Source organism: Vanacampus margaritifer, chromosome 5 (assembly GCF_051991255.1).
Source record: "Vanacampus margaritifer isolate UIUO_Vmar chromosome 5, RoL_Vmar_1.0, whole genome shotgun sequence".
Taxonomy (NCBI): Eukaryota; Metazoa; Chordata; class Actinopteri; order Syngnathiformes; family Syngnathidae; genus Vanacampus; species Vanacampus margaritifer.
The window spans coordinates 4,137,567-4,162,312 of record NC_135436.1 but is presented as its reverse complement, the minus strand read 5'-3'; the positions used below and the strand labels follow the sequence as shown (position 1 = coordinate 4,162,312).

Here is a 24,746-nt window from a genome sequence, read left to right as displayed (position 1 = left end):
GTATTAATTTGAAAGAAAATATCTATTTGTTCATTCAAGTAATCAATGAAGTCTGCATCCTTTAACCACTTGTGTTGAAATTGCTATCTTGAAGGATCTCGCCGCAATTTATTATCAATGTAAGTCAGATAACAAAGAGCATGGTTCGAGATAACTATATTATCATAAGAACAATCAGAGATTCTGTGTTGTAATTCTATAGAAATTTGAAATAGGCAGATACTAGAATAGGTACAACATTTACTCAAATAGCAAGAATAAGTCATATCAGGATTTCTTTCTCACCATATATCTAGCAATTTCAGGTCTTTCTTAAATCTATGGATCGTCGCTCTGCAGTTATTATGTTTTAGCACCAGTAGATCTGTCTATAACTGGGTTTAAGGTGTAATTTGGATCTCCCCGATTAAATGTAGACCATTAAGTGAAGACAATGTGAGAAAAAAAGTCATTATAATCAACTATCATGTTTGTCAAAACCAGGTGTTCCGATAGAAGAGAACCTTGAAGAATCAGTCATCTTCCTTTTTCATTCTTCATGAAAACCACAAGTGGAACTGATTTGTGAATCAATGTCATGAGTCCTCTAGATTGGGATATGAATGGTACTGTAAATATATTTCCTCTCCACCTCCTTCTCACAGCTAGGAATGAGTTTCCTGTAAAAATAAGATTTTTGTCTTTTTATTAAAAATATACAGTGGATTCGCGAAGTCCCGGGAAAGAAGTGGCAGTAATCTGCGGTGAGTGAAAAGACGTGGGCATTCGTCGATGTTCCGTCAATTGTCAGTCCGTCACCAAGTTGGGACGTTCGTCATTGACGGATTGCTAAATGTATTAATGGATGAGGATTACATCGATATACGGAAACCCCCTTCCGTCAATGCTTAGTTCGTCAATTTTTCAAAGTTTCCCGTCAATCGTCAACAAAATGGGCGTCCGTCATTGACGGACTGACGGACCTTCCGTCAATGTTGACAAAATGCACACCTGTGCTAAAAGATCAAAAATAATTACCAGGACATTTAGACAGCATTAGTAGACACCATTTTATATAGTTTATCAGCAATAAAAGTTGATTTTGTGTTGCATATCCCCTTAAGACGCCATTCAGTGTCGTTACCCTTCAGTGTTAAAGGAGCCTGAAAAAGATGAATAAAGCCAAGTGCCTCAAATAATGAATCAATCTTCAATCTTTCAACAGAGCTGCAGAGAGAGGGCAGCATCGAGACCCTCAGCAACAGCTCTGGTTCAACCAATGGCAGCATCCCACGAAACTTTGAAGGCTACCGTTCCACTCTGCCCACCAATGAGAACCAACCACTGAGCCTCTTCTCCAACAACTTCACCTAGGGTCTTACCTCTTCTTCATGCACTTCTTCTTCACTACCTAACACGCCAATATCACATAATCAATACTGTTAGAATAAATGTACATATCCCATATTTACTCTTTTAGTAATTGCAAGGTATTTATTCAGCAGTGTGACCTATGTTTGAACCATGTCGGTTGGGGTCGACTGTGGAGAGAGGAAGCTGCAGTTGCAACACAGGAACTGGGACTTATTACAAACTGTTTAACTTTGACTGAAAGCGCTGAAGAAAAACATATGCATTATTGTCTGTGCAATGACTCCTATCCGGGATGATTGTCATGCTGCTGCTTCCCCAAAACATTTAGAGCAGCAATAGGCTATGTAACCAGGGCCTACCCAAAAAAAAGAGGAGATTCGGCGTAGTGTTCTTCAGAACGGGTAGGAGATTGTAATCTTTGCACATCTGTTTCGTTCTCCTCGCGAACAAAAATAATCTAAGTCTCTTGTCTTCCTTCCTTGTCTGTTGTTTATTAAATATTCTAGGTACACCAAACCTGACAAATATGTAACTAAGAGTTAAAAGTAAATATACGCATGTGGGCAATATTGTTGGAAACCCTGTGTTAACGAAAGAAAAACCCACAGCGGCCACATAAATAACTGGTCCTCTCTGGAAAAATGTAAAATGTTTAGTCTTTTCTCAGCACACCTTTTTGACTTAACACACTTGGCGAATAAAGTTGATTCTAGATCTGCAAAAAAAAAAAAAATAGAGTATAATTTTCTTTATTGCTCATTATTGCATCTGAGATTTTGTCCCTCATTGTTGGTGGTTTTATGATTTTGTTCAGCCTAAGATCTACAAAAAATGTCTGTTGGAGCCATATGTTAAACTCAACAGGAAGTCCACTATTGTGGACTTATATTCTAATTTTGGCTTATTGTTGGAATATTACAGAGGTCACATTTTGGGGAGAAAAAAAAAAACTCCTTCCAAAGATTTTATTTGATTGATTTGAGTCTGTGGGTGTTTCATCTAAAGATGTTCCCACTGAAAAGTAAAATAAAAACTTTTTACTTTCCCACATTCTGTTGTTGTGGCTATGCGCTGTCTGTTAGAAAACGTACACTGATATGGGTGATATAAACATGCCTGAAAACTCACAACATTTTGAACACACATCAGGACTGGCACAAAACAAAAAAACATATGTAAAGGTTTCTTATGCCCAAAAAAAAATCACATTTGAATGTTCCAATACCCCAATGTGAAAGTACTCTAATGTGACCTGGGCTGTGAGTGCCCTTTATAGCTAGTTAGGGCCCGAGCAGCGACCGCTGCAAGGTCCCTATTGTTTTTGTAATGATGATGATGATGATTATTATTATTATTGTTACTATTATTATTATTATGCAAATGAACCAGATTTTTTAATGCCGATACAAATTTGAAAAATCACAACATTTTGCACACTGGCCACAATTTTGAGATTTTAAACAAAAATTACACGCCCCCCAAGGGCTACAAAAATTGTCAGATACTTGTATCACGCCGAGAAATACAAAAAAGTCCATTACGGCCATATCCTAAAATGTACAGCAAGGGACCTATGAATTTTTTAATGTCCATCTTAATGCCCATTTTTCACATTCTGGGCCAAATCCACTAAAAATGAGCTGCTTCTGCTAACAACCTTCATGTCCTCTTTAACTACATCCATAAACCTCCTCTTTGGTCTTCCTCTAGACCTCCTGCCTGGCATTTGAAAACTCAGCATCCTTCTGCCAATATACTCACTATCTCTCCTCTGGACATGTCCAAACCATCTCAGTCTGGCCACTACAGATCACAATGTCATCAGCAAACGTCATAGTCCATGGAGATTCCTGTCTAACCTCGTCTGTCATCCTGTCCATTACCATAGCGAACAAGAAGGGGCTCAGAGCTGATCCCTAATGTAGTCCCACTTCCACTTTGAACATGTCCTGCACCACTTGAACATATGTCTCTGCCACTCCAGACGTCCTCATACAAACCCTCAGTTCTTCTCTGGCCACCCTGCCATAAGCTTTCTCCAGATCTACAAAGACACAATGCAGCTCCTTCTGACCTTCTCTGTACTTCTCTATCAACATCATCAAAGCAAATACTGCATCTGTGGTACTCTTTCTTTCTTTTTTTGGCATGAAACCATACTGCTGCTCACAAATGTTCACCTCTGCTCTCAGTCTAGATTCAATTACTCTTTCCAATATCTTAATTGTGTGGCTCATCAGCTTTATTCCTCTATAGTTGCCACACAACTCTGCAACTCTGTACGTCTCCCTTGTTCTTAAAAATGGGTACCAGCACACTTCTCCATTCCTCAGGCATCTTCTATTATCTAAGATTATGTTGAACAATCCAGTCAGAAATTCTACTGCTACCTCTCCTAGACACTTCTTTACCTCCACAGATATATCATCAGGACCAATCAGGACCACCGCTTCCGTTCACGTTGGCGCAGCACGTCTGCGACACGGGCTCCGTGGAAAGCTGCAGTTCTTTTTTAGTTTTTTAACTTTTTTAAATTATGAGCCACTTGCTCAATCTGTCCGCGAGTTACAGCACACGTCGGGGCTCCGAACGGAGCCTAATCTAATCATGGCGTGTGTAAATAAAAGAACAAAGGAACAACATGGCTTTGTTGTCCTACATCAGAGACGCGCTCTGGGCCCTTCGTTCAACAGGCGACACACCACCCCCCGACCTGCCGGAGGAGATTCGGCGAGCAGACCCGGGGAAACGCCGCCGGAAGAGAGGACAGCGAGGTGGAGCACGCCAAAAGCTCCGGAGGAGAGGCTACAGACCAGCGCTGCCGTTCTTAAAGAGCAAGCTGGATGAGCTGAGGAGCCTCACCTCAGCCTGCCGCGAGCACCGGGACACCTGCGCCATGGTGTTCACGAAGACGTGGCTCCACAGCGACATCCCAGACTCTTTGTGTGAGATCGAGGGATTCTCACTCATTCGCGCCGACAGGACTGAGGCGTCGGGAAAAAGCAGAGGTGGGGGCGTCTGTATTTACATTAACGACAACTGGTGTCGGAATTACGCGGTGCGGCAGACCACCTGCACCCCCGACGTGGAGCTTCTCTGCTTGAGTCTGAGGCCGGGTTACCTGCCGAGGGAGTTTGGAAACATTTTCCTCTGCGCCGTGTACGTTCCGCCCAGCGGAAACGCCACCAGCGCCGCCGCCTTCCTCTCCGACTGCGTTCAACAACAACTGCGACGGTGCCCGGATGCCCCGGTTTTCATCTTAGGAGACCTCAACCACTGCATTATTGGAGCTGTCTCTCCCGGGTTTTCATCAGTATGTAAAATGTGGAACAAGGGGAGACAGAGTCCTGGACAAATGCTTTGGAAACGTGAAGAACGCATATGTGAGTAGAGCCCCCCCCCTCCAACTCAGACCACAACACAATTCACCTCATCCCAACCTACAAAACAGCTCTCAAACGCAGCAAACCACAGAGAAAGACTGTTAAAATCTGGTCTCATGACAGCATTGAGACCCTTAAAGGATGTTTCCTATGCACGGAGTGGAATACCTTTCATGGGCTGGATGTGGATACTGCTGCTGTGACTGTAACTGACTATATTCAATTCTGTGTGGACAACATCATAACAACAAAGGAAATAACTGTTTACCCCAACAACAAACCGTATATTACTAAAGAGGTTAAAGACTGTATTAACCGCAAAAAAAGGGCATTTAAGAACCAGGACAGAGCCCAGCTCAAACTGGTTCAAAAAGAACTCAAGCACGTGCTTAAAAAAGCAAAAAGGAAGCACAAAGAGACTATAGAACAACACTTTGCTGCTAACAACTCCAAGAAAATGTGGGACACCATGAGGAGGATCACCAACTTGACTCCTGCTCAAAAAGGTCTCAGCACCCTAAATGTCCTTCAGAAGGCAAGGGAGCTGAATGACTTTTATTTAAGATTCGAAACCCAGGACTTTTCCTCTTAATGTGGGGAGGTCCTGAAGTCCATTTCAGTGAATGAGCAGGACTCAAGGCTGGTGATTCATCCCCATGATGTCCAATCTGCTTTTAGGTCTGTCTGCACAAAAAATGCCTCAGGACCGGATGGGATATCTGCCCTTCTGCTAAAATCCTGTGCAGAGGAGCTCACAGCGGCATGGCAGCCCATCTTCCAGAGATCTGTGGACTCACACTCCATTCCCAGTCTCTGGAAAAAATCAGTAATCACCCCGGTTCCTAAAAAACAATGTCCTGTGGTCAATAATGACTTCAGGCCTGTGGCTTTAACTTCCATTGTTATGAAGTGTTTCGAGAGGCTGATGGTGACTCGGCTCAGGGGGGAAGTGGATGCACACTTAGACTCCCTTCAGTTTGCCTACAAGCGGGGTCGCGGCACTGACGATGCTATCAACAGCATCACACATCTGGTCAGTAAACATCTAGACGGCCTTAAAGCTTATGCACGTGTGTTGTTCATTGACTTTAGCTCAGCGTTCAACACAATGCAGCCGCACCTGCTTTTGGGTAAACTGAAGGAGATGAATATGAACCCGTACATCTCGAGGTGGTATCACTCCTGCCTGACAGCGCACACAGCAAGTCAGGGTCAACAGCTCCCTCTCGGAACCCAGATTGATAAGCACAGGCGCCCCGCAGGGCTGCGTCAGCTCCCCGGTCCTCTTCACGTTGTACACAAATGATTGTGTGACATCACACCCAGAGAACTTTATCATTAAGTTCTCTGATGACACAGCTATCGTCAGCTTGCTGCAGGCCGGCGGTAGCCCACTGGACTATTTCTCAGAAATAGAGAAATGTGTCCAGTGGTGTGACTAGATTGTGCTCAATGTGGGGAAGACAGAGGAGGTGATATTTGATCCAAAAACTGTTGGTGACCACAGGCCAGTCGTCATTAAAAACAACCACATCAGCCAGGTGGGTTCATACAGGTATCTGGGGGTCCACATCGACAACACACTCAGCTGGAGGGTACATGTTGGAAGTCTCTGTTCCAAACTCCAACAGCATCTCTATTTCCTACGCAGACTGAGGGTCTATGGAGTGGAGCAGAGGATCATGCTGTTGTTCTACCGGGCTGCATTGGAAAGTATCAGATACGGCATTGCGGCCTGGTACGGCAACCTGACTGTGCAGTCAAGGTCACAGATTGCCGGTCTGGTGCGGACTGCCATGAAGATCATGGGGGTCAGGAATCATGCTTCCCTACAGATGCTTTATGAGCGGTCCGTCACCGGACTGGCACAAAAAATTGTTATTGACCCGACTCACATTCTGCATCATGAGGTCCAGCTACTGCCTTCCGGCAGGAGATTCAAGGCCCCCAGAACCAGGCTGAACCGCTACAAAAACTCATTCCTGCCGACATCCATCAAACTGCTTAACAACCGACATTAACTCAGTGCAATAAGATATATGGTGCAATGTTGTGTACATACTCATGTGTGTGTATATATATATATATATATATATATATATATATATATATATATATATATATATATATATATATATATAGGAGTGTGTATATGTGTGTGTGTATATGCAATGTACTTCTTTACACATGTATACTTCTGTGAAGACTTCTGGGAAGTCTTCTACTTATTGCTGCACTTCTTATTTATTTAATTTTAATTTTATCTCTTTCTATTCTGTTGTTTTCTCTAGACTGTAAACTGCAGCTGGACGGAGTCCAGGAAAAAGTTCCCCACGGGGAAAATAAAAGTATATCGTATCGTATCGTATCGTATCGTATCGTATCGTATCGTAAGTGCCTTTCCACTCTTTATCGTCTTCAATGCCCTTCTCACTTCATCCTTACTAATCTTTGCTACTTCCTGGTCCACAACAGTCATCTCTTCTATTCTTCATTCTCTCTCATTTTCCTCATTCATCAACTCTTCAGAGTACTCATTCCATCTTCCCATCACACTACTGTCATCTGTCAACACACTTCCATCCCTATCCTATCCCTATCTCCTGACCACCCAGAGCCTGTTTCAACTTCTTCCTGAAAATCATACAACACTCTTCCTTTTTCAGCTTCCACCATTTAGTCTTTGTCTTCCTCACAACCAGAGTCATCCTACACAATACCATCCTATGCTGTCTGGCTACACTCTCACCTACCACTACTTTGAAGTTGCTGATCTCCTTTAGATTATACCGTCTACATAAGATATAGTCTACCTGTGTACTCCTGCCTCCACTCTTGTAGGTCACCCTATGTTCGTGCCTTTTCTGGAAGAAAGTATTCACGACAACCATTTCCATTCTTTTTGCAAAGTCAACTACCATCTGTCCTTCTGTGTTCCTCTCCTGGATACCAAACTTGCCCATCACCTCCTCATCACCTCTGTTTCCTGCACCAACATGTCCATTGAAGTCTGCACCAAAAACAACTAATTTCTAGGGATGCTCTGCATCATTTCATCAAGGTCCAACCATAGGTTCTCCTTCTCCTCTAGTTCACATCCTACCTGTGGCGCATACCCACTAACATTGATCATTACACCTTTGATTCCTAGCTTCAGGCTCATCACTCTATCTTACACTATTTTTACCTCCAGGATGCTCCAAACAAACACCTCCTTCACGATTATCCCTACTCCATTTCTCTTGCTATCTACAACATGATAGAATAACTTGAACCCTGCTCCTAAATTTCTAGCTTTGCTCCCTTTCCACCTGGTCTCTTGAACACACAGTATGTCCACATTCCTCCTCTGCATCATGTCAACCAGCCCTCTACCTTTTCCTGTCATAGTTCCAACATTCAAAGTCCCTACTCTCAGTCCTAGACTCTTGGTGTTCCTCTTCTCTTTCTTTCTATGAACACACCTTTCTACTCTCCTTCTTCGACCAACAGTTTCCACCAGCACCCTGTAAGTCAACAGCACCAATGTTAACCCGGGCCTTGACCGATCCGGTATGGAAGTCATACATTTAATTCACATGTTTGATTCATATAATGTCCATAAAATACAAATGATTGGTGCAATTGTTTTTTTATATACAGTTAGTCCTCTAGTTATGAACATACAAGTAACGGACATTCGCAGATATGAACAAAGGCTGACTGATGTCCATAAAAGTATTGAAAAGTTCATATTTAACTCTTTGACTGCCAAAAACGTTAAATAATGTTTAGTAAAATCCTACGGATGGCTGCCAAAGACGTTCACTATGTTTTTTTTTTTTGGGGGGGGGGGTGGGGGGGGTAGAAACGGGTGGAGGAAAGCCTTGGCCAGCTGTGCTTAAAGTATCAAGCAGATCTAGTTAGTATAATGACTATTTTTGGGCACTAGATGGCAGCGATGACTCTCTTTGGACAAGATTGGGTAGGCGTCAGTAGAAGACGTGAGGCGGAGCTAGAGTGTTGAGGGGAGAATGGTTGAGGAAGCGAAAATGGCGACCGGTTGCAAGCAGCTCACGCTTGAGCATTTTTTTCAAAGACGAAAAGCATCGACCAATGCTAAAGAGCACATTGATGATGACGATGATGATGATGGTGACTCCGAGGTTGACGCCGAAGTTGGAAGCGTTGATGCGGCGGCTATGACCACGTCATAAAGCCTCACCGGCTAGCGATGCTAACGCCGGAAAACGCGGAGCACAACCGAGCACTTCTGCACAGGCGGACGTTCAATCGGACGATGAAAAGTACCCCGTGTCCAATGCATATTCATCGGAGGAGTGGGTACAGTCTGATCATGGAGAAGACACTGGTTCTGGACTACGATGCCACCATGAATGGAGTGGATAAGATGGATCAGAACATCTACCACCCGGTATAGGAACTGAAGGACATGAGGAAGCCAGACGTAACACGACCGTAACGTCACCGTATCATGATCCTGATAGTAGAATTGATGGCAACATGGCCAAACACACACTGCAGTATATACTTGCTATTCCCCGGAAAAAAAGGCCGGCAACAAAGTGTAGCGTCTGCACACTAATCTGTTGTGCAAAGCCTACTGCGTCTCCTTGCACGCAGGGGAGTGTTCCACAAAAAAAAACAACTGTAGTTGAAACATCCACATAATTGTAAATAGTACCACAGTTGCACACATTTGTAAATAGTTTGCCAAATTGTTGTGTCAAATTGTTACAGTGTTGAATGTAAATAAACGTATTTTGCTATCAAAAAACACTTTTTCATTGTTGGTGGTAGTGTTTTACAGAAGTAAAGCACTGTTTAGGTGTTTGTGGCATCATTCATGGGAAAAAAAGGTGTCAAATTCACTAGAGTGCTTGAAATAACATCATTTCACAAAAAGCTTGATTTCTCCGTATTTTGTTTCAAAACAAAGCATTTGGGTGAAACTAACCATTTTCTATTGTTGATTACTGAAAAACGGAATAAGGTAGAAACAAACTTTTTTTCTGATGAAAGATTAGAGTTCAACCTTTCATTTGGTAGTATGTGTGTTTCCATAGTCCAAACACAAAATTTTCTGTGGACCTTGAAAGATCAGTCAAAATGCTTAAATCAGCTGGCACCCACAGCATCCCGTTTCTGAAAACGTCTGGCAGTCAAAGAGTTAAGTGTGCGCCACATCATTCATTATGGTACAGTATTGTACTATAATGTTCCTCTCTGCCAAACAGCGCCATTTGCGCATTTCAACTACCTCTCTGTCCGGCGATGAATGGCACAGGATCCACGGTGCACACACTCTTAATGCACTCGTTATTGGCGCCACACTGTGAGTATATTTTAGAGCAGAGGTGGGCACACTCGGTCCTCGAGGGCCAGAGTCCTGCAGGTTTTGGATGTTTCCCTCTTTCCAACACAGCTGATATATGATCAGCTCATCAGCAAGCTCTGCATAACCCTGATAACGACCCTGTTGATTGACAATCGGACTTGGCGGTCACCATCTTGACTCGTCATACGCACCAATCACAATTCATGTGCTTCAGGGACAGTCAGAAAAAAATTGTTTACTGAGACCATTACACACAATACGTAATGCATTCCACTTCAGCTTCACATGAACTCAACTCAATACCTCCTCCACCATCTATATACAATTAAGCATGTTAATTTTGTTTTTATTGCATTGTACTGTGTAAAAATGTAATGTTCTGTGAGGAAAAGTGGTTTAGATAATGGAAGATGGTGATGTAACTTAATGTTTTTTTATGTACTGTATAGAATGTATATATAAGGTATATCATTTAATTAGTTTTTTTTTTTTTTTTACATATTTTATTATTTTAGTTAAAAAAATTAGATCAAATTAAATTTTGAAACAAAGTGTAATGTGATTCAATTTACAAACAACCTCTCGGAACCCATTGTGTGCGTAAGTTGAGGACTGCCTGTGTACACTACTCACAAATAATAAGGGAGATTTGTTTTTTTGGTCAAATTTTGGGAAAATGTCAAAAGTTCACACTACAGTGATATCATATCATGAAAGTAGAACATTTAAGTAGAAGGATGTACTAGTGATTTCCTCATTTCAAGCAAATAATTTAAATAAAAGTTAACAACAATGCTGGGTAGACCACAATAGAAACATTTTCAACATCTCAATAACGCGTCATGTGCGCTTGAGCAACAATTACAGCTTGACAACGACGTCTCGTCCTGCTCGACTCATTGTCTGCTGAGGTATGGCATCCCACTCTTCTTGAAAGGCAGCCCTCAGGTCATTGAGGTTCTGGGGTGCAGAGTTTTGAGCCTACCATGGCGACTCAGCTGATCCAACAGGTTTTCAATAGGATTCAGATCTGGAGAAAGTGCAGGGCATTCCATTTGAGCATTTACTATCTTATAAATTGCACTAATTTCTGTAAAAACTACAGTAAAAAATACACCATTATCTTTTTTGTTTTTTTACAGTATTTAACTGTATACCGCAATGCATTATGGGTGAAACAAAGTCCATTATGGGTAAGAACAAAGTACAGTAATTTGCTGTATAATTAGCTGTCAAATACTGTACATTTTTACAGCAACTATGTTTTGGCATGTATATATGTGGATTACATGTAAATACTGTAACGATTGTCGGATTGTCGGGTATCTCTATAGGAGAAGAAGCAAAAAGCGCACCCTGTATTGTCACTGGAGCAAGGACAAGAATTCAGCAAATTGGTGAGTAATATTTTAGCGCGAGGGCAGTCGACTTCACATTGCCTTTCTCCGATAAACAGGCAACATTACAGCTAACATTCATTATGCACTCGGCTGCAGAACGAGGATTTATTTTACAACAAGGGCGGCACGGAGGATGACTGGTTAGCACGTCCGCCTCCCAGTGCTGAGGGTGTGAGATCGAGTCCGGGCTTCGGCCTTCCTGGGTGAAGTTTTCATGTTCTCCCCAAGACTGTGGGTTTTCTCTGGGTGCTCCGGTCTCCTACCACATTCCTAAAACATACATAATAATCTAGCGCAAATTGTTCCTAGGTGTGATTGTGAATTGCTATTTGTCTGAAGTTAAGTGTTCCTTACTTACACCAGGATATGTGAAAGTTTTCTTTTACCTTCTACCACTCAACACCAACACATTATTTTGGAGTATTTGTATTAAAGATGTAAAAAGGTAGAGACAAAGTGTGCTAAAGTCAATTTGTTTTGTTAATATTTTGTATGTCTGCAATTCACCCATACACTGACTTGTACATGCATTATTATTTTGAAGATTTAAGCGTATTTCTTTTTTGATATGTATGTTATGTATGTTTTTTTTAATAACAGTACAGACACGCAATATATGGTTAAAAAACAAACATTCTTTAATCTGTATTAAGTTAATGTATGTTAATATATTTTATATTATGTTGTGCGTTTCATTTAAAAGAAAATTTAAAAAACAAGTCAAGGTCAATTTTTGTTAATTCACACTGTAAACTGTGGGGAGCTGGTTCACTCCAGAAACATGCATACTGTCAATGTGTATGTTGAGGAGGTTAGTATAAAAAAGAGTACCCTTCCCAAGAAATTAGGGTTGGGGTATTTTTATTTCTTAAATCCTTTTCTCCTTTGTATTACTTTTATTAGATTCGGTTAACTCACTAACTACCCATGCAATTTTTGGAGCGGGAGGTGCCCCCAAACCATGACCATTCACCTATCACAACTCCAGACCCCCTGCTATTTGTACTACCCAAGCACCCCCAAACGTCTTTATAGCACCCCTAAACCTCTGACCCTCGAATTGCCTCTGCTTGAAAGAAATGTTTGGTTTGCTAAATTCGTTATTGTGTTGCTGATTTAGGCAAATTGAAAGGGACGTGACTATCCTGTCCCGTCCCTTTCAAGGGACAGGATAGTCCCGCTTCCTCGAACTGTCTCATTGCAGCGCCCCCGTATGGTGGCCTGCCAACGAGGCCATTTAAAGCGGGGTTGCAGCTGGTAGCGTGTGGTCATGACTGAGTCAAACGCACACTTGTGTGCATTCGTGTGTGTGTGGGGGGGGGGGGGGGGGTGAAAGAAGAGATGTGAAGAATGGAGAAGATGAACTGCGCGTAGCAGCAGGAGAAAAGGACGAAAAGGAGGAGGTGAGGGCCGCTGGTTGTTGGGTGACAAGGGGAATATGAGGGACACTGACAGGTCTTAAATGGTCTGGCGCCAATACAGTCTAGCCGCTAAATATAGCAGAAGATTGAAGGAGAAGATGGAGATATTTTTCTTTTTTTTAATGTCAATGGCAGGAAAAAGACGATCCTTGATTATTGATGGAACATGAAATGTCTTTATGTTAGGAAATTGTAAATTTGAGTGTAGCTCACATAGGCATATTTATATTTAGCTTACTTCAAAATGTTGATTAAGATAGTCTATAGAAACATATTCCCATCCCATTTTTTGTATCTAACATGTATTATGCCTTATTTATATGTTGGGCTGCCAATAAATAAAAATAAAACCTGCTGGTGACAAATGACAATAACTCGGAAGTGAGTGAGAGTGATGGAGAATTTGGTCCTCCTGGCTGTGTGATGGTTTATAAATTCACATTACGTTGCATTTTATGGGGCACACCTCTTTAATCCCTTGTCAATTTTCCAACATGTCCTATAGCCTATAGGCACATTAGTCAGGATGATAATCATGTGGAGTTTGGTCATTTAAAGAATACCCACATCACACCATACCATAGTCTTTGTCCACCTCAGAATTATTACTGAGTTTAAAAAATACAGGCATATACTTGTGGTCTGCATGTACTGTATTAATGTTTGGCACGACGGAAGCAGTGCAAAAAAAGACGTTTGTGAGTCGTAAACAGTCTCACAATTTGCCTGGATTGTAGTATCATGCAGTATTTTATTTACAAACAATCCACAAGGATTGTAACGTACTTGTGGCTTGTCAGGCGAACAGTACTTCATGATATCCAATGAATGCAACAGTAGCCGTGTCATTTAAATAATTAGCAAATGTTTCAAAACTAAGTGATGTCCGAGGGGGGGAGAAAGGAGCCTCAGATGCAGCTGCGGCGGCACACACGCAGGACCCGCAGGCTAAATTATGAAGAGAAAGAGACAAGCAATTGTTCGAACCGCGAGCTGACTGGCGCCTCTGTAGCACTAACAGCGATATACTTTGAAGAGCATTTTAGAGTTAAAGTAAAGTGTGCTCATTGTCACACCCACAAAGTGGGGCCAAATATGTTCTCCGCATTTGACCCATCGATGGGTTTCCAGTACAGATGGGAAGTAACGAAGTAAAAATACTTTTATAGTATATATTTTTTTTCAGTAGGCTATATTTTGTACTTTCCTGAGTAGGTCTATTTATTTTTTAGACTACTTTTTACTTTTATCCATTATATTTTAACATATGTACTTTTTGCTTTATACATTTTTAAAACAAGGTCGTTATGTTTTTAAATGCATGAAAACGATCAAAATACTTGATCTGGAAGAAAATGTATCCTGGATAAGCCAATAATATGAAGCGTTTGACACGGTCCCGTACATCTCATTTTGAGATTGGCTATACGACATGTGATTACATTATGTGCAGACCACAACAGAGGATAATTTGAATTTGAGAGCAAGTCAGAGTCAATTGGCCGATGTATACCCATTTTTACTCCATTAGCTAATATCTTTCAAATTTACTTAGGAAGATACATTCAGTAAAAATACATTTAACTTCTACTCGTCGTTTTACTTTTACTTAAGCAATTATTTGAGTGAGTACTTTTACTTTTATCATAGTTGTTTAATACACTTTTACTCAAGTAAAGATATTTTTTCCATCTCTTGTTTCCAGATGTTTCCAGTCTCAATATTAAGCTGTTGCAAGTTGCTACTATTAAAGCCGCCGCTGCTGCTACTGCTGCTTCCCCGCTACAGCTGCTACCTCTCCGTCTTTCGATCACGATCACGCAATGTCCCGTGCACGGGTGAACCTGGACACAGGCAAAAACAAACAAACAAATAAATAAATAAACAAATAAACAATCAAATAGAGAGATAAATAAATAAATATGGCTTAACAGCCTAGACGTCGAGTAAGTAAATAGCAGACGTGAACATGCACAGTATATATATCCATCCATCCATTTTCTATAGGCCTGCTTTTCCTTACTCTAAAAATGAGGCGACTCGTGGGTGAGCAGGAGCCCATGCAGGCTCAATTTGCGCGAAAGGCGGGTTGCGCCTTCAACTAATCGCCAGTGCATCCATTAGTAACTTTTGTAACAGTCATTGTTCAACATTGAAAGGCCGCTTGCTCAGCTGATGATAATGAACAAGTCGAGTGAGGTGATGCCTCAACTGGCCAACGAATAGGCTACTGACCCGCTTAGGTGGGGGTGGGATTTCCTGATCTTTCCTGTCATTGGTTGGAATTGTATTCTGTTGACATGTTTTCTCACTACTAATGCTTGTGACACCTCCTTCTATAGAGTCCGACCAGATCTGTCATAGCCACGCCTATAGAGGCCCACAATTGGCCCAGAAAGCGTAAAATCAGCAATCAAGGGGGCTCGGTTCATTAGAGTGGGGGTTGAGGCATGAGGAAGGATATGTGAGATATAGTCACAGCCCGCAGTGAACCGGGACACTACCTCCCGTCAGTGTGGGATGACTGAAGCAAAGGAACGGTTCACTTTTTCCCCCTTTTTTTTTTAAAGGGAATCTGCGCATCTGGGATATAGCTATGCTACGCGGATCGGACTAAAGGACGAGAGAAAGACTAAAAGGAAACTCCGGACTGCTTAAGTAACATGCAGTGTCCGACGAGACCATTGTAACTGACAACGCAAAATTTATTTGAATAACATTTTTTTAATTCGAATTTTCTTGATGCACCGATGAGAGAGCCAGGTTTTACAGGGACTGCGATGGCTTATCACCCTTTCCACGCGCACCGACCGACCGACTTCCCCATGTCCGCTTTCTTAGCGGCCGCTCAGCCCTCTTTCTTTCCGGCGCTCAGCCTTCCCCCTGGGGCGCTCACCAAGTCCATCTCGGAACACAGTTTAGCTGGGGCGGAAACCAGACTCCACCCGGCGATTAGCCACCACCAGACTGCTCAACTCCGCAGCATTAAAAGCTTGGAGCCCGAAGAGGAAGTGGACGATGATCCCAAAGTGACTTTGGAAGCCAAGGATCTTTGGGACCAGTTTCATAAACTCGGCACCGAAATGGTGATTACCAAGTCCGGAAGGTAATAATTACAGACGAAAAGCACTACTGATATTTTTACTGTATTAAGAAACAAAGACAATCGATTTGCAGCAATGTTTTTGTTTGAGGATTATTTCACAATAGCCCACTTAAACGTTGTAATTATTATTTTTCATATTATCCGTCAATTAATGCCATTGGTCAATACACACGCACGTGTGCATATATATATATATATATATATATATATATATACCCATTTTTTGAGTGTATATATATATATATATATATATATACTCAAAAAATGGGGATTGATATTTACTTGAAAAAAGTGTTACATTTTTTTCCCAAAAGAAATTGTAATTAAACTCCTTGTAAAATTTACAAAGAATTTATGAGTGCATTAACCTTAACTATACTTTTTCAAGTAAATAAGTGTGTGTGTGTGTGTGTGTGTGTGTGTGTGTGTGTGTGTGTGTGTGTGTGTGTGTGTGTGTGTGTGTGAATGCGTGCGCGCGTGTGTGTACACGGAGAGAGTCCAAGGAAATTAGTTATTACATTTGAATTATGGCTGTTAAATGTAGTTAATATTAAAATAAAACTTGGCCCGAACTTTTCCTTGTCCTTAATTAAACAACAGCAGGATATAAACTCACTTGGAAATAACGACTATTGCCGCATTAAATAAGCTTGAAAAAAACGCGATGATGTGGTAACTAATTAAGTGTAAAATCAGCTCGCAGGGACAGGCAAAGGCATAACAGAACACCAACACGCGACTTTCACCAATTGCGTAAAACATCAATTAAAATCTGAGTCATCTTTTTTTAAAGACTTTTAAATGAGTGTTTGCCGCATCTGAAGCGAGTGTCTTTTATTATAGGAGGATGTTTCCACCGTTCAAAGTACGAATAAATGGGCTTGATAAAAAAGCCAAATACATTTTGCTAATGGACATCGTGGCAGCGGATGACTGCCGCTACAAGTTCCACAACTCCCGCTGGATGGTCGCGGGCAAGGCCGACCCAGAGATGCCCAAGAGAATGTACATCCATCCGGACAGTCCAGCCACTGGCGAGCAGTGGATGGCCAAGCCTGTTGCTTTCCATAAACTCAAACTCACCAATAACATATCAGATAAGCACGGATTTGTGAGTACAACCAATCTTTTTTTAATTATATATTTTTTTCTTACTATGTGCTCATACTTAATTGCTGCATGGGTTGTTTTTAGTGTAAACTCGTTTTTATGACACGGAAAGAGTGTGAATGAAAAAAAAAGTCCTTAATGTTTCCAGAAAATTTATAATGTATATCAAATGTTTTGATTTGCTTATTTTTAATTCACTTGACGTTGACTGCGTGCGGGCGTCAGCACCTCTTGCTCTGCGTCTTTGGAAACGCTTTCAAATAACTTGTTCAATCAGCTATTGTAATTCCCTGCTATTAATACACACACACACACAAATATATATATATATATATATATATATATATATATATATATATATATATATATATATATATATATATATATATATATATATATATATATATATATATATATATATATATATATATATATATATATATATATATATAAAACCCTGTGTTTGTGTCTTTTATTGTTGTTTAATTTTCTTCTTTTAATTGCCGCAGACCATCCTAAATTCAATGCACAAGTACCAGCCCAGATTCCACATAGTGCGGGCCAACGACATATTGAAGCTCCCTTACAGCACATTTAGGACATACGTCTTTCCGGAGACTGAGTTTGTGGCTGTGACAGCATATCAGAACGACAAAGTGAGTCACTGTGCAAATGTGTATGTTTGCTGTTATAATTTGATATATCATGATGAACTAATCTTAATTTTGTTACACTGATGTGGATGGTCTGAAATATAAAATAGGCGGGTAGATATTGTTGGGTAATCATATGTATCATTTTTTGAACATGTAAACTCCTTAATTGATGACTATGTATGAAAAAAACACAACTTTTCTCTTAAATCTTTTTATTTATTTTTATTTCAGTTTTTATGTTGCTGGTTTATATGTTCAATAAACAAACACAAAAATATAGAAAAAAAATATTATTATTAGAGCAAAGCACCGCTCCTCAGAAATAAACAATTTCAAAGTCAAATACGATTGAAAATTCAGTCACAGATTAAAATGGGATTTATGTTTTTGTTTACTATGTGTCTTTTCACTTCACAAACGCTCATTGGATGTGTCTCTGGTGCAATTGGTAGGCCAATATGAGAGGGTCTTTAATTTATATCAAGAAGGCATGATCTAAATGGCCATTTTTAAAGACTGACCACCAGTTAACAACAACAGATTGAAAATTCCTCCCTGCTGAAATGAAACGGCAAACGCCGTCAATGTTCTGCGCGAGAACCACCTTGGAGCAAAGTAGGTCACCAATTGATTGTCAATGGCCTACACCGGAATTTGAATGTATGTAATACCTTACGACATTCGTAATCCAAGCAACAAAATGAATTATTTATATCACAGTCATCTGTAGCATTGCAGCTGTGTGTGCGTGTTTTTCCTTGCTCTTTTGTAGGCTCAACACGAGAGCCGTTGTTTTGCGGGCGAATGCTCAAAGGCCATATGAGAATAAAGTATTTCATTAAAAATGCAAATCCGAGCCCCGGCCTGTCAAAGATGTTATAGGGTCCCTATTTTAATCGAAATGAATTGCTCAGACATGTATCGTGATATGCAGAATGATCTTAAGTGTCTGTGCGAGATAGTCTTTTTAAAATTAATTAATGTATTTATTTTAAATCGTCGCTTTTCTTGTTACTGACAGATAACGCAACTTAAGATTGACAACAATCCATTTGCCAAAGGATTTCGAGACACTGGGAACGGAAGACGGGAGAAAAGGTTATTCTTCTTCTTGTTCTTCTTGTTCTTCTTCTTGTTCTTCTTCTTCTTCTTATTATTATTATTATTATATTTGTCGTTGGCAGGAAACAACTAACTATGCCATCGCTGCGAATGTTTGAGGACCACGGCAGGGATGGTGCGGACTCAGATGCTTCGATTGAAACTCCGACCGCTCAAGACGTGGTTCATTCCCCACTGGGAGTGAGTGCAAGCCCCCCGCGGTTCAACAGAATTGGTCAAGGTTCGTTGCTTATTTTTCTTATTATTTTTGTTTTACATCTTGAAGTAGCAATAGTGGTTATTCTTCCTCTACGTGTGTGTGTGTGTGTGTGTGTGTGTGTGAGACACTATTGGCATCAAGTTAAATTACATTTAAATTATATTTAAATATACATTTATATTATTTAAATTGCGATCTAAATTTTAAGGGTGCATGTTGCTGATATATTCTTTGGTGAAAATAATATAGGCTACGTTAACAATGTAAATAAAACCATGTACACATGCATTTTATTTATAAATAAATGTATTCATAACTCAATTTCAAGTTTTATAAAAGATTCATAAATTTAACACAAAACCGTGTGATAACTAAGCCATAATTTGCCTAAAATAGCCTATATACCAAAATAATGGAAATGCTCCATAACAACATATAAATAAATAAAAACATTTATCAATAATATATCTTAAACATGTTTCTCAGTTCTGCATCCTATCAGTTAACAAAATGTGGCATGACCTCATGAATGAACCACACAATGAACCAATTAGTTCCACCTGTTCACTTTTCAAGAAGAGCGTGTCATTCTTCAGAAAGTAGGCTACTTACTGACTTACCTTATACCGTCAGCATTTAGCTACTTTGTTGATGTTAATAAATCCAATTGAAACCTTTCTAAGAATGTATGAATTAGAAGATTTCTACACTCTAAAAACAGTTGGGTAAAAAGTAACTCAACTATGGATCAAAAATGGACTGATCCACTTTATGGCTCAATATGACCCAACTTTCGGGGTTGTTTTATACAAAATGACCCATTTTTTTGCCCCAAGTAAAGGATCTGACCAATATTTATGAGTTGTTTTACGCTGAAAGACCCATTTCCTGACTCAAAGTTGGGTCAAAATGACCCAAGTAGAGGATCGGTCCATTTTTGACCTTTTGACCCAACTGTTTTTAGAGTATACAAACATGTTGCTGTTATCATTATGCTTAGTGTGTTTGGAAATTTACTGTGCATATAACAGTTTGCCTTCTTGTTGTTTTAGATGAGAAAACATGCACCGACAGTGAGCAGGAGCTTGAAAATTATGGTGAGCGCTGCACAAGCTCCAACAGTCTGGGGACTGAACCAGTGTCCCCCTATAACTCTCGGTGTGAGGAGCAGATGAGAGAAAGGCCTGATACGGACAAGAAGGATGAGCCCACATTCAATGTCCAGAGCCAGGACAAAGACAAAGCCGAGAACAGGCATCGGAAGGACACCGCCGATATATTGATGAAGGACTCAGAGGCTGGGAGCATCAGTTCTATTAAGGACACCTTCTCCCCACTTATGGTCCAGACTGAAAGCCCTTCACACTTCAACCCAGGTCATTTACAAAGCCTGGCACTGTCTGGCCTACACAGCCAACAGTTTTTTAACCCTCTAAACACCGGATCGCCACTTTTCTTTCACCCCGGGCAGTTTGCCATGAGCCCTGGAGCCCTTTCTGCTATGGGAATGGGGCATTTACTGGCCTCCGTATCTGGAGCAAGTAGTTTGGAAAACAGCAACCTCTCTTCCCAAGGAACAGGAGCAACCACCAATGCCTTCCCGTTCCATTTGTCTCAGCATATGCTTGCTTCTCAGGTAAGGTAGACCATTCACTTCCTAAATGACACTTGCACCATTAGGTTTGATATCTGCTCTGAGGCTATAACTAGAAGGTGCTTCACTCTTACTCGTAGCAATAACCTGCCATTAATAGGGGATAGTTCTAAAAAATCTACTTTTTAAATAATAAATAATGACAATATTATAAGAATAGTTAAATATAATTTGGAAATTAGTACAGGTACAGTCATCAAATTAATATTGTGAATATAAATCAGAGCAATACAGAAGAGGATTAAGTCCAGTAAAGAGGAAAAAAAGGTTGGCAGGATTTTGACTTTATTCTCAGCATTCTGACTTTAAAGTCAGAATTCTCACTTTATTCTCAAAATTCTGACTTAAAAGTGAGAATTTTGATTTTAATCTCAGCATTCTGACTTTAAAGTGAGAATTCTAACTTTAATCTAAGAATTCTGACTTTAAAGTGTGTATATATATATATATATATATATATCACCCATCTGATCAGATTGGTGTTAAATCTAATGATAGTAATCATAATGGTAATATTAATAATAATAACAAAAGTGTTCCTTACTTTCAACAAACGTGTTCAAATTATTACATTTATTTAATAATTAAAAATAAATTATATATACATTATAAATATAAATAAAAATGTATAATAATTTCATATATGTAAATTATAAATTGATTTAGAATTAAATCATTATTCAAAAATAATGAAAAAAACACACATTCCTGTAATGACATGTCCTATTGACTAAAATATTTGGTTGCAATCTAAATATCTATTTTACCCTGTTGTATTTCAGGGTATCCCCATGCCTCAGTTTGGGGGTCTCTTCCCCTATCCCTACACCTACATGGCCGCCGCTGCAGCTGCGGCAGCCTCAGCCCTCCCAGCATCCAGCACCTCCAGCCCACTCTCCAGAAACCCTCTTCTTGCCACATCTCGACCTCGGTTCCGCTTTAATCCCTACCAGCTCCCGATGTCTTTGTCTCAGAGCTCTAGCCTGCTCACAACCAACCTGCAATGTAGCCTCAACCTAGGCTTGGAATCATCATCCAAACCATGCAGTAGGGAGAGCAGCCCTGCACTAGATCAGCACAGACACAACAAGAATGGGGGTTCCTGCGGGAGGGACACGTCCCCTAAAACAAAAGACTCTCTGAATGACCTACAGAATATTCAAAGACTTGTGAGTGGCCTGGAGGGCCATAAGGAGCAATCCCCAGCAGAAAGTTCTCCCAAGTGATACAGGACTCAGTTTGGGATGTCTTGGCTTGCAGTAACATACTGCAAAAAACTAGGATGGTGGTTTGACTGATAATTGCTTTTGGAACAATTCAACATCCGTAAGAAGCCAAACCAGAAACCCCTGATATGAAAATGAAAAGCTACCGATTTGCATCCCCAGACTGAAATTTCCTAACGGGCAGCTCCAAATTCTTGAATATAACGTGTTATTTTGGGGTGTTGGATTTGGTAAAGTGGCCTCATATAAAACAAAAAACAACAACAACAAAACCACCAACCTTGACTGTATGCAATTTTTGAGGCCATGGTGTTTTAATCGCATTCAAGGGGAATTTGTATTCAAGAGGTTCTGGTCTATTTATGTAATGTAAACTTAAATAAATATGAATCTGTAAATAACTAAGATCCAATAATATGCATTTGATTTTAATTTATTTAAGTCTGTGTAATAGCGTGTATATATTTTGAATATAACACTTTGCTATCTAACCTCACCCCAATATGAAGCCTGTTCAGCAATTTAAAAATGTGTTTATGATTAAGGGACATGTGTGCCATATTTGGTCTACAGTATATCCAGCGATATTTCTGAGGAATAGAGAGAAAGCGCCATGTGATTGAAAACACCTCAGGTTACTTCACTCCAGTCAGGCCATTGATGATCAAAATAATTCCTCATTTAAAGGTGTGTTAATGGATATATTTAAGCACTAAATGTTCTTACTCATCCTGGTTGTCAATAAAAATGTGTTGAAAACTTGTGTCATTGTTATCATAATGTTTAAATTTCTTGGCAAGAATATATAGGAGAGATGCTCAACTAGCTTGCACATGAACAACCGTGGGACAGGGGCGCCCCCTGTTGCCCATATGCGAGTAAAAAGTTGACTGTTGACTGTTTCTTTGTTTAATAGAGTAATACAGAATGTCACCGTTGCTATATTTATTTGAACCACTTGTAGGTAGAGAGAGCCGTTAACCTCTCAATGTCTTTTTTATATTATGAGTGAGGATAAGCGGCTCAGAGATTGGATATATGAATGGGTAGAAGTAGTTTAAACACTGAGCTTGGATGCAGCACTCGTTAAGTCAATTAGTTTACATAACATCAATTTGTTTGGTTGAATTCTAAATATCAATTTTACCCTGTTGTATTTCAGGGTATCCCCATGCCTCAGTTTGGGGGTCTCTTTTCCTTTCCCTACACCTACATGGCAGCCGCTGCAGCTGCAACTCTGTATCACGAGTCCCTTGTACTCATGATACAGAGTATCTGTATGCAATGTCAATAATTTGAACGCTGCTCACACATTGAAGAAAACTTCAATCAGAAAGTAGTATTCATGCTTATTTTGGTCTGCTCCTCTGTCGGTGTTGAAGTTCATGTTCTTTCTTGCAATTTCTAATATTTTCTAATACTTTATTTGATGTGCAGTCAGGCAGACGAGAGATTATACGTAGCTTGTGATGTTTGTCACCTGGAACAACCCTTCTTAAAAGGTCTTAAAAAGTTTGTTTGTCTTGTCACCTGAAGTAAATTTTTGGTGTTGGTTCAAGGAGCTGGACAAAGTGGAAAATGTGTTTTAAGGGTTAAACAGTGGGAGCTAAAGGAGCTGCAGACAGCCCTTTGTCCATGACCTGGCGCCTGTCGCCTGCCTGCCAGCCACAGCAATTAATGAGACAACCTCCTCCTCTATCCTCCTCCCCTTCTTCATTTTCTTTTCTTTTTTGCGGCGGTAATTACAAAACTCGCATTCAATTATGGCTCAATGGCTGCCACATTATGTTCAATGAATAGAAAAGCATGGGTGGGAAAAGTATTTGTCGAGATCAATCAGTGAGTGGTTGATCAATAGAGTCAACTAACAGCTGGTGACAGCAGGGTTTAATGCGGCCAAAATGAGTCAAACATTTAATTACACTGCATGAGGCTGACAAAAACAGCTAAAAGAGTTGTAATATTATATTGTAATATTGCTACTTTGTACACATGAGGCGGATGGCCATATCTTTTATTCTGTCTTCTTATTTGCAGAATATGTACATTGCAATCTCCTACATTAAAGGGACTACTTGATCAGAATGGCCCATTTTTTACTCAAAAACTGTCTTTATGTATTTTTTTTATTAGGAAACAAGCTTGTGTTTTCAAATGTTATAATTTTTGGGTGAAAAATCAATAAAATAACTAATACAATACCTCTATTTCCTTTGCAATATGTACACCGCCCACTTCCCGTGTCTTGGTGGGAGTCAGCAGAGGAAGACATACTTTTCCCATTCAAAATCATTGTATGTATGTATGTATGTATATATATATATATATATATATATATATATATATATATATATATATATATATATATATATATATATATATATATATATATACAGTGTTGCTCAAAAGTTTGTGAACCCTGCAGGCATGGCTAGATTTTTGTGTAAAATATTAAAATAACCTTATTAAATGTTTAGTCATACCGCAATCTACAATGCTGACATTGAAAATAATGGACTTGAACAAAAAGAACGATAATATTGTCATTCATTATTGAGCAAAAGTTGTTGATTTAAGAAAAAGCTCAGATTTCATGAGTGCAAAAGTATGTGAACCTCTCACTTAATCAGACATTGCATCTCCTTTTGCAATCACTTCATCCAAACACTTTCTTTAGTGACTTATCAGTGTTTCACATCTACTTTAGGGGAATTTTTGCCACTCTTCCTCCCTGCAGCCAATTGAGAGAGGTTGGATGGGCGTCTAGCATAAACTGCC

The 24,746-nt window shown here is 40.0% G+C and overlaps 2 protein-coding genes across 2 annotated transcripts in view; both read left to right on the top strand.

Annotated features, from left to right (window-relative positions):
* bcas3 (BCAS3 microtubule associated cell migration factor) overlaps window positions 1–2,403 on the top strand; it is a 403,272-nt gene extending 400,869 nt beyond the window's left edge. The window contains exon 24 of the mRNA XM_077565848.1: window positions 1,205–2,403. Within this exon, the coding sequence (XP_077421974.1) occupies window positions 1,205–1,353 (149 nt within the window). The 3' untranslated portion in view covers window positions 1,354–2,403. The remainder of the gene's footprint in view (window positions 1–1,204) is intronic.
* Window positions 2,404–15,148: 12,745 nt separating this feature from the next.
* On the top strand, window positions 15,149–22,731 carry tbx2b (T-box transcription factor 2b). The gene is made up of 7 exons (XM_077566530.1): window positions 15,149–16,001; window positions 16,845–17,112; window positions 17,621–17,767; window positions 18,789–18,865; window positions 18,952–19,109; window positions 20,141–20,724; window positions 21,525–22,731. The coding sequence occupies exons 1-7, from the start codon at window positions 15,646–15,648 to the stop codon at window positions 21,966–21,968; spliced, it is 2,034 nt and encodes a 677-aa protein (XP_077422656.1). The 5' UTR covers window positions 15,149–15,645; the 3' UTR covers window positions 21,969–22,731.
* Window positions 22,732–24,746: the final 2,015 nt, after the last annotated feature.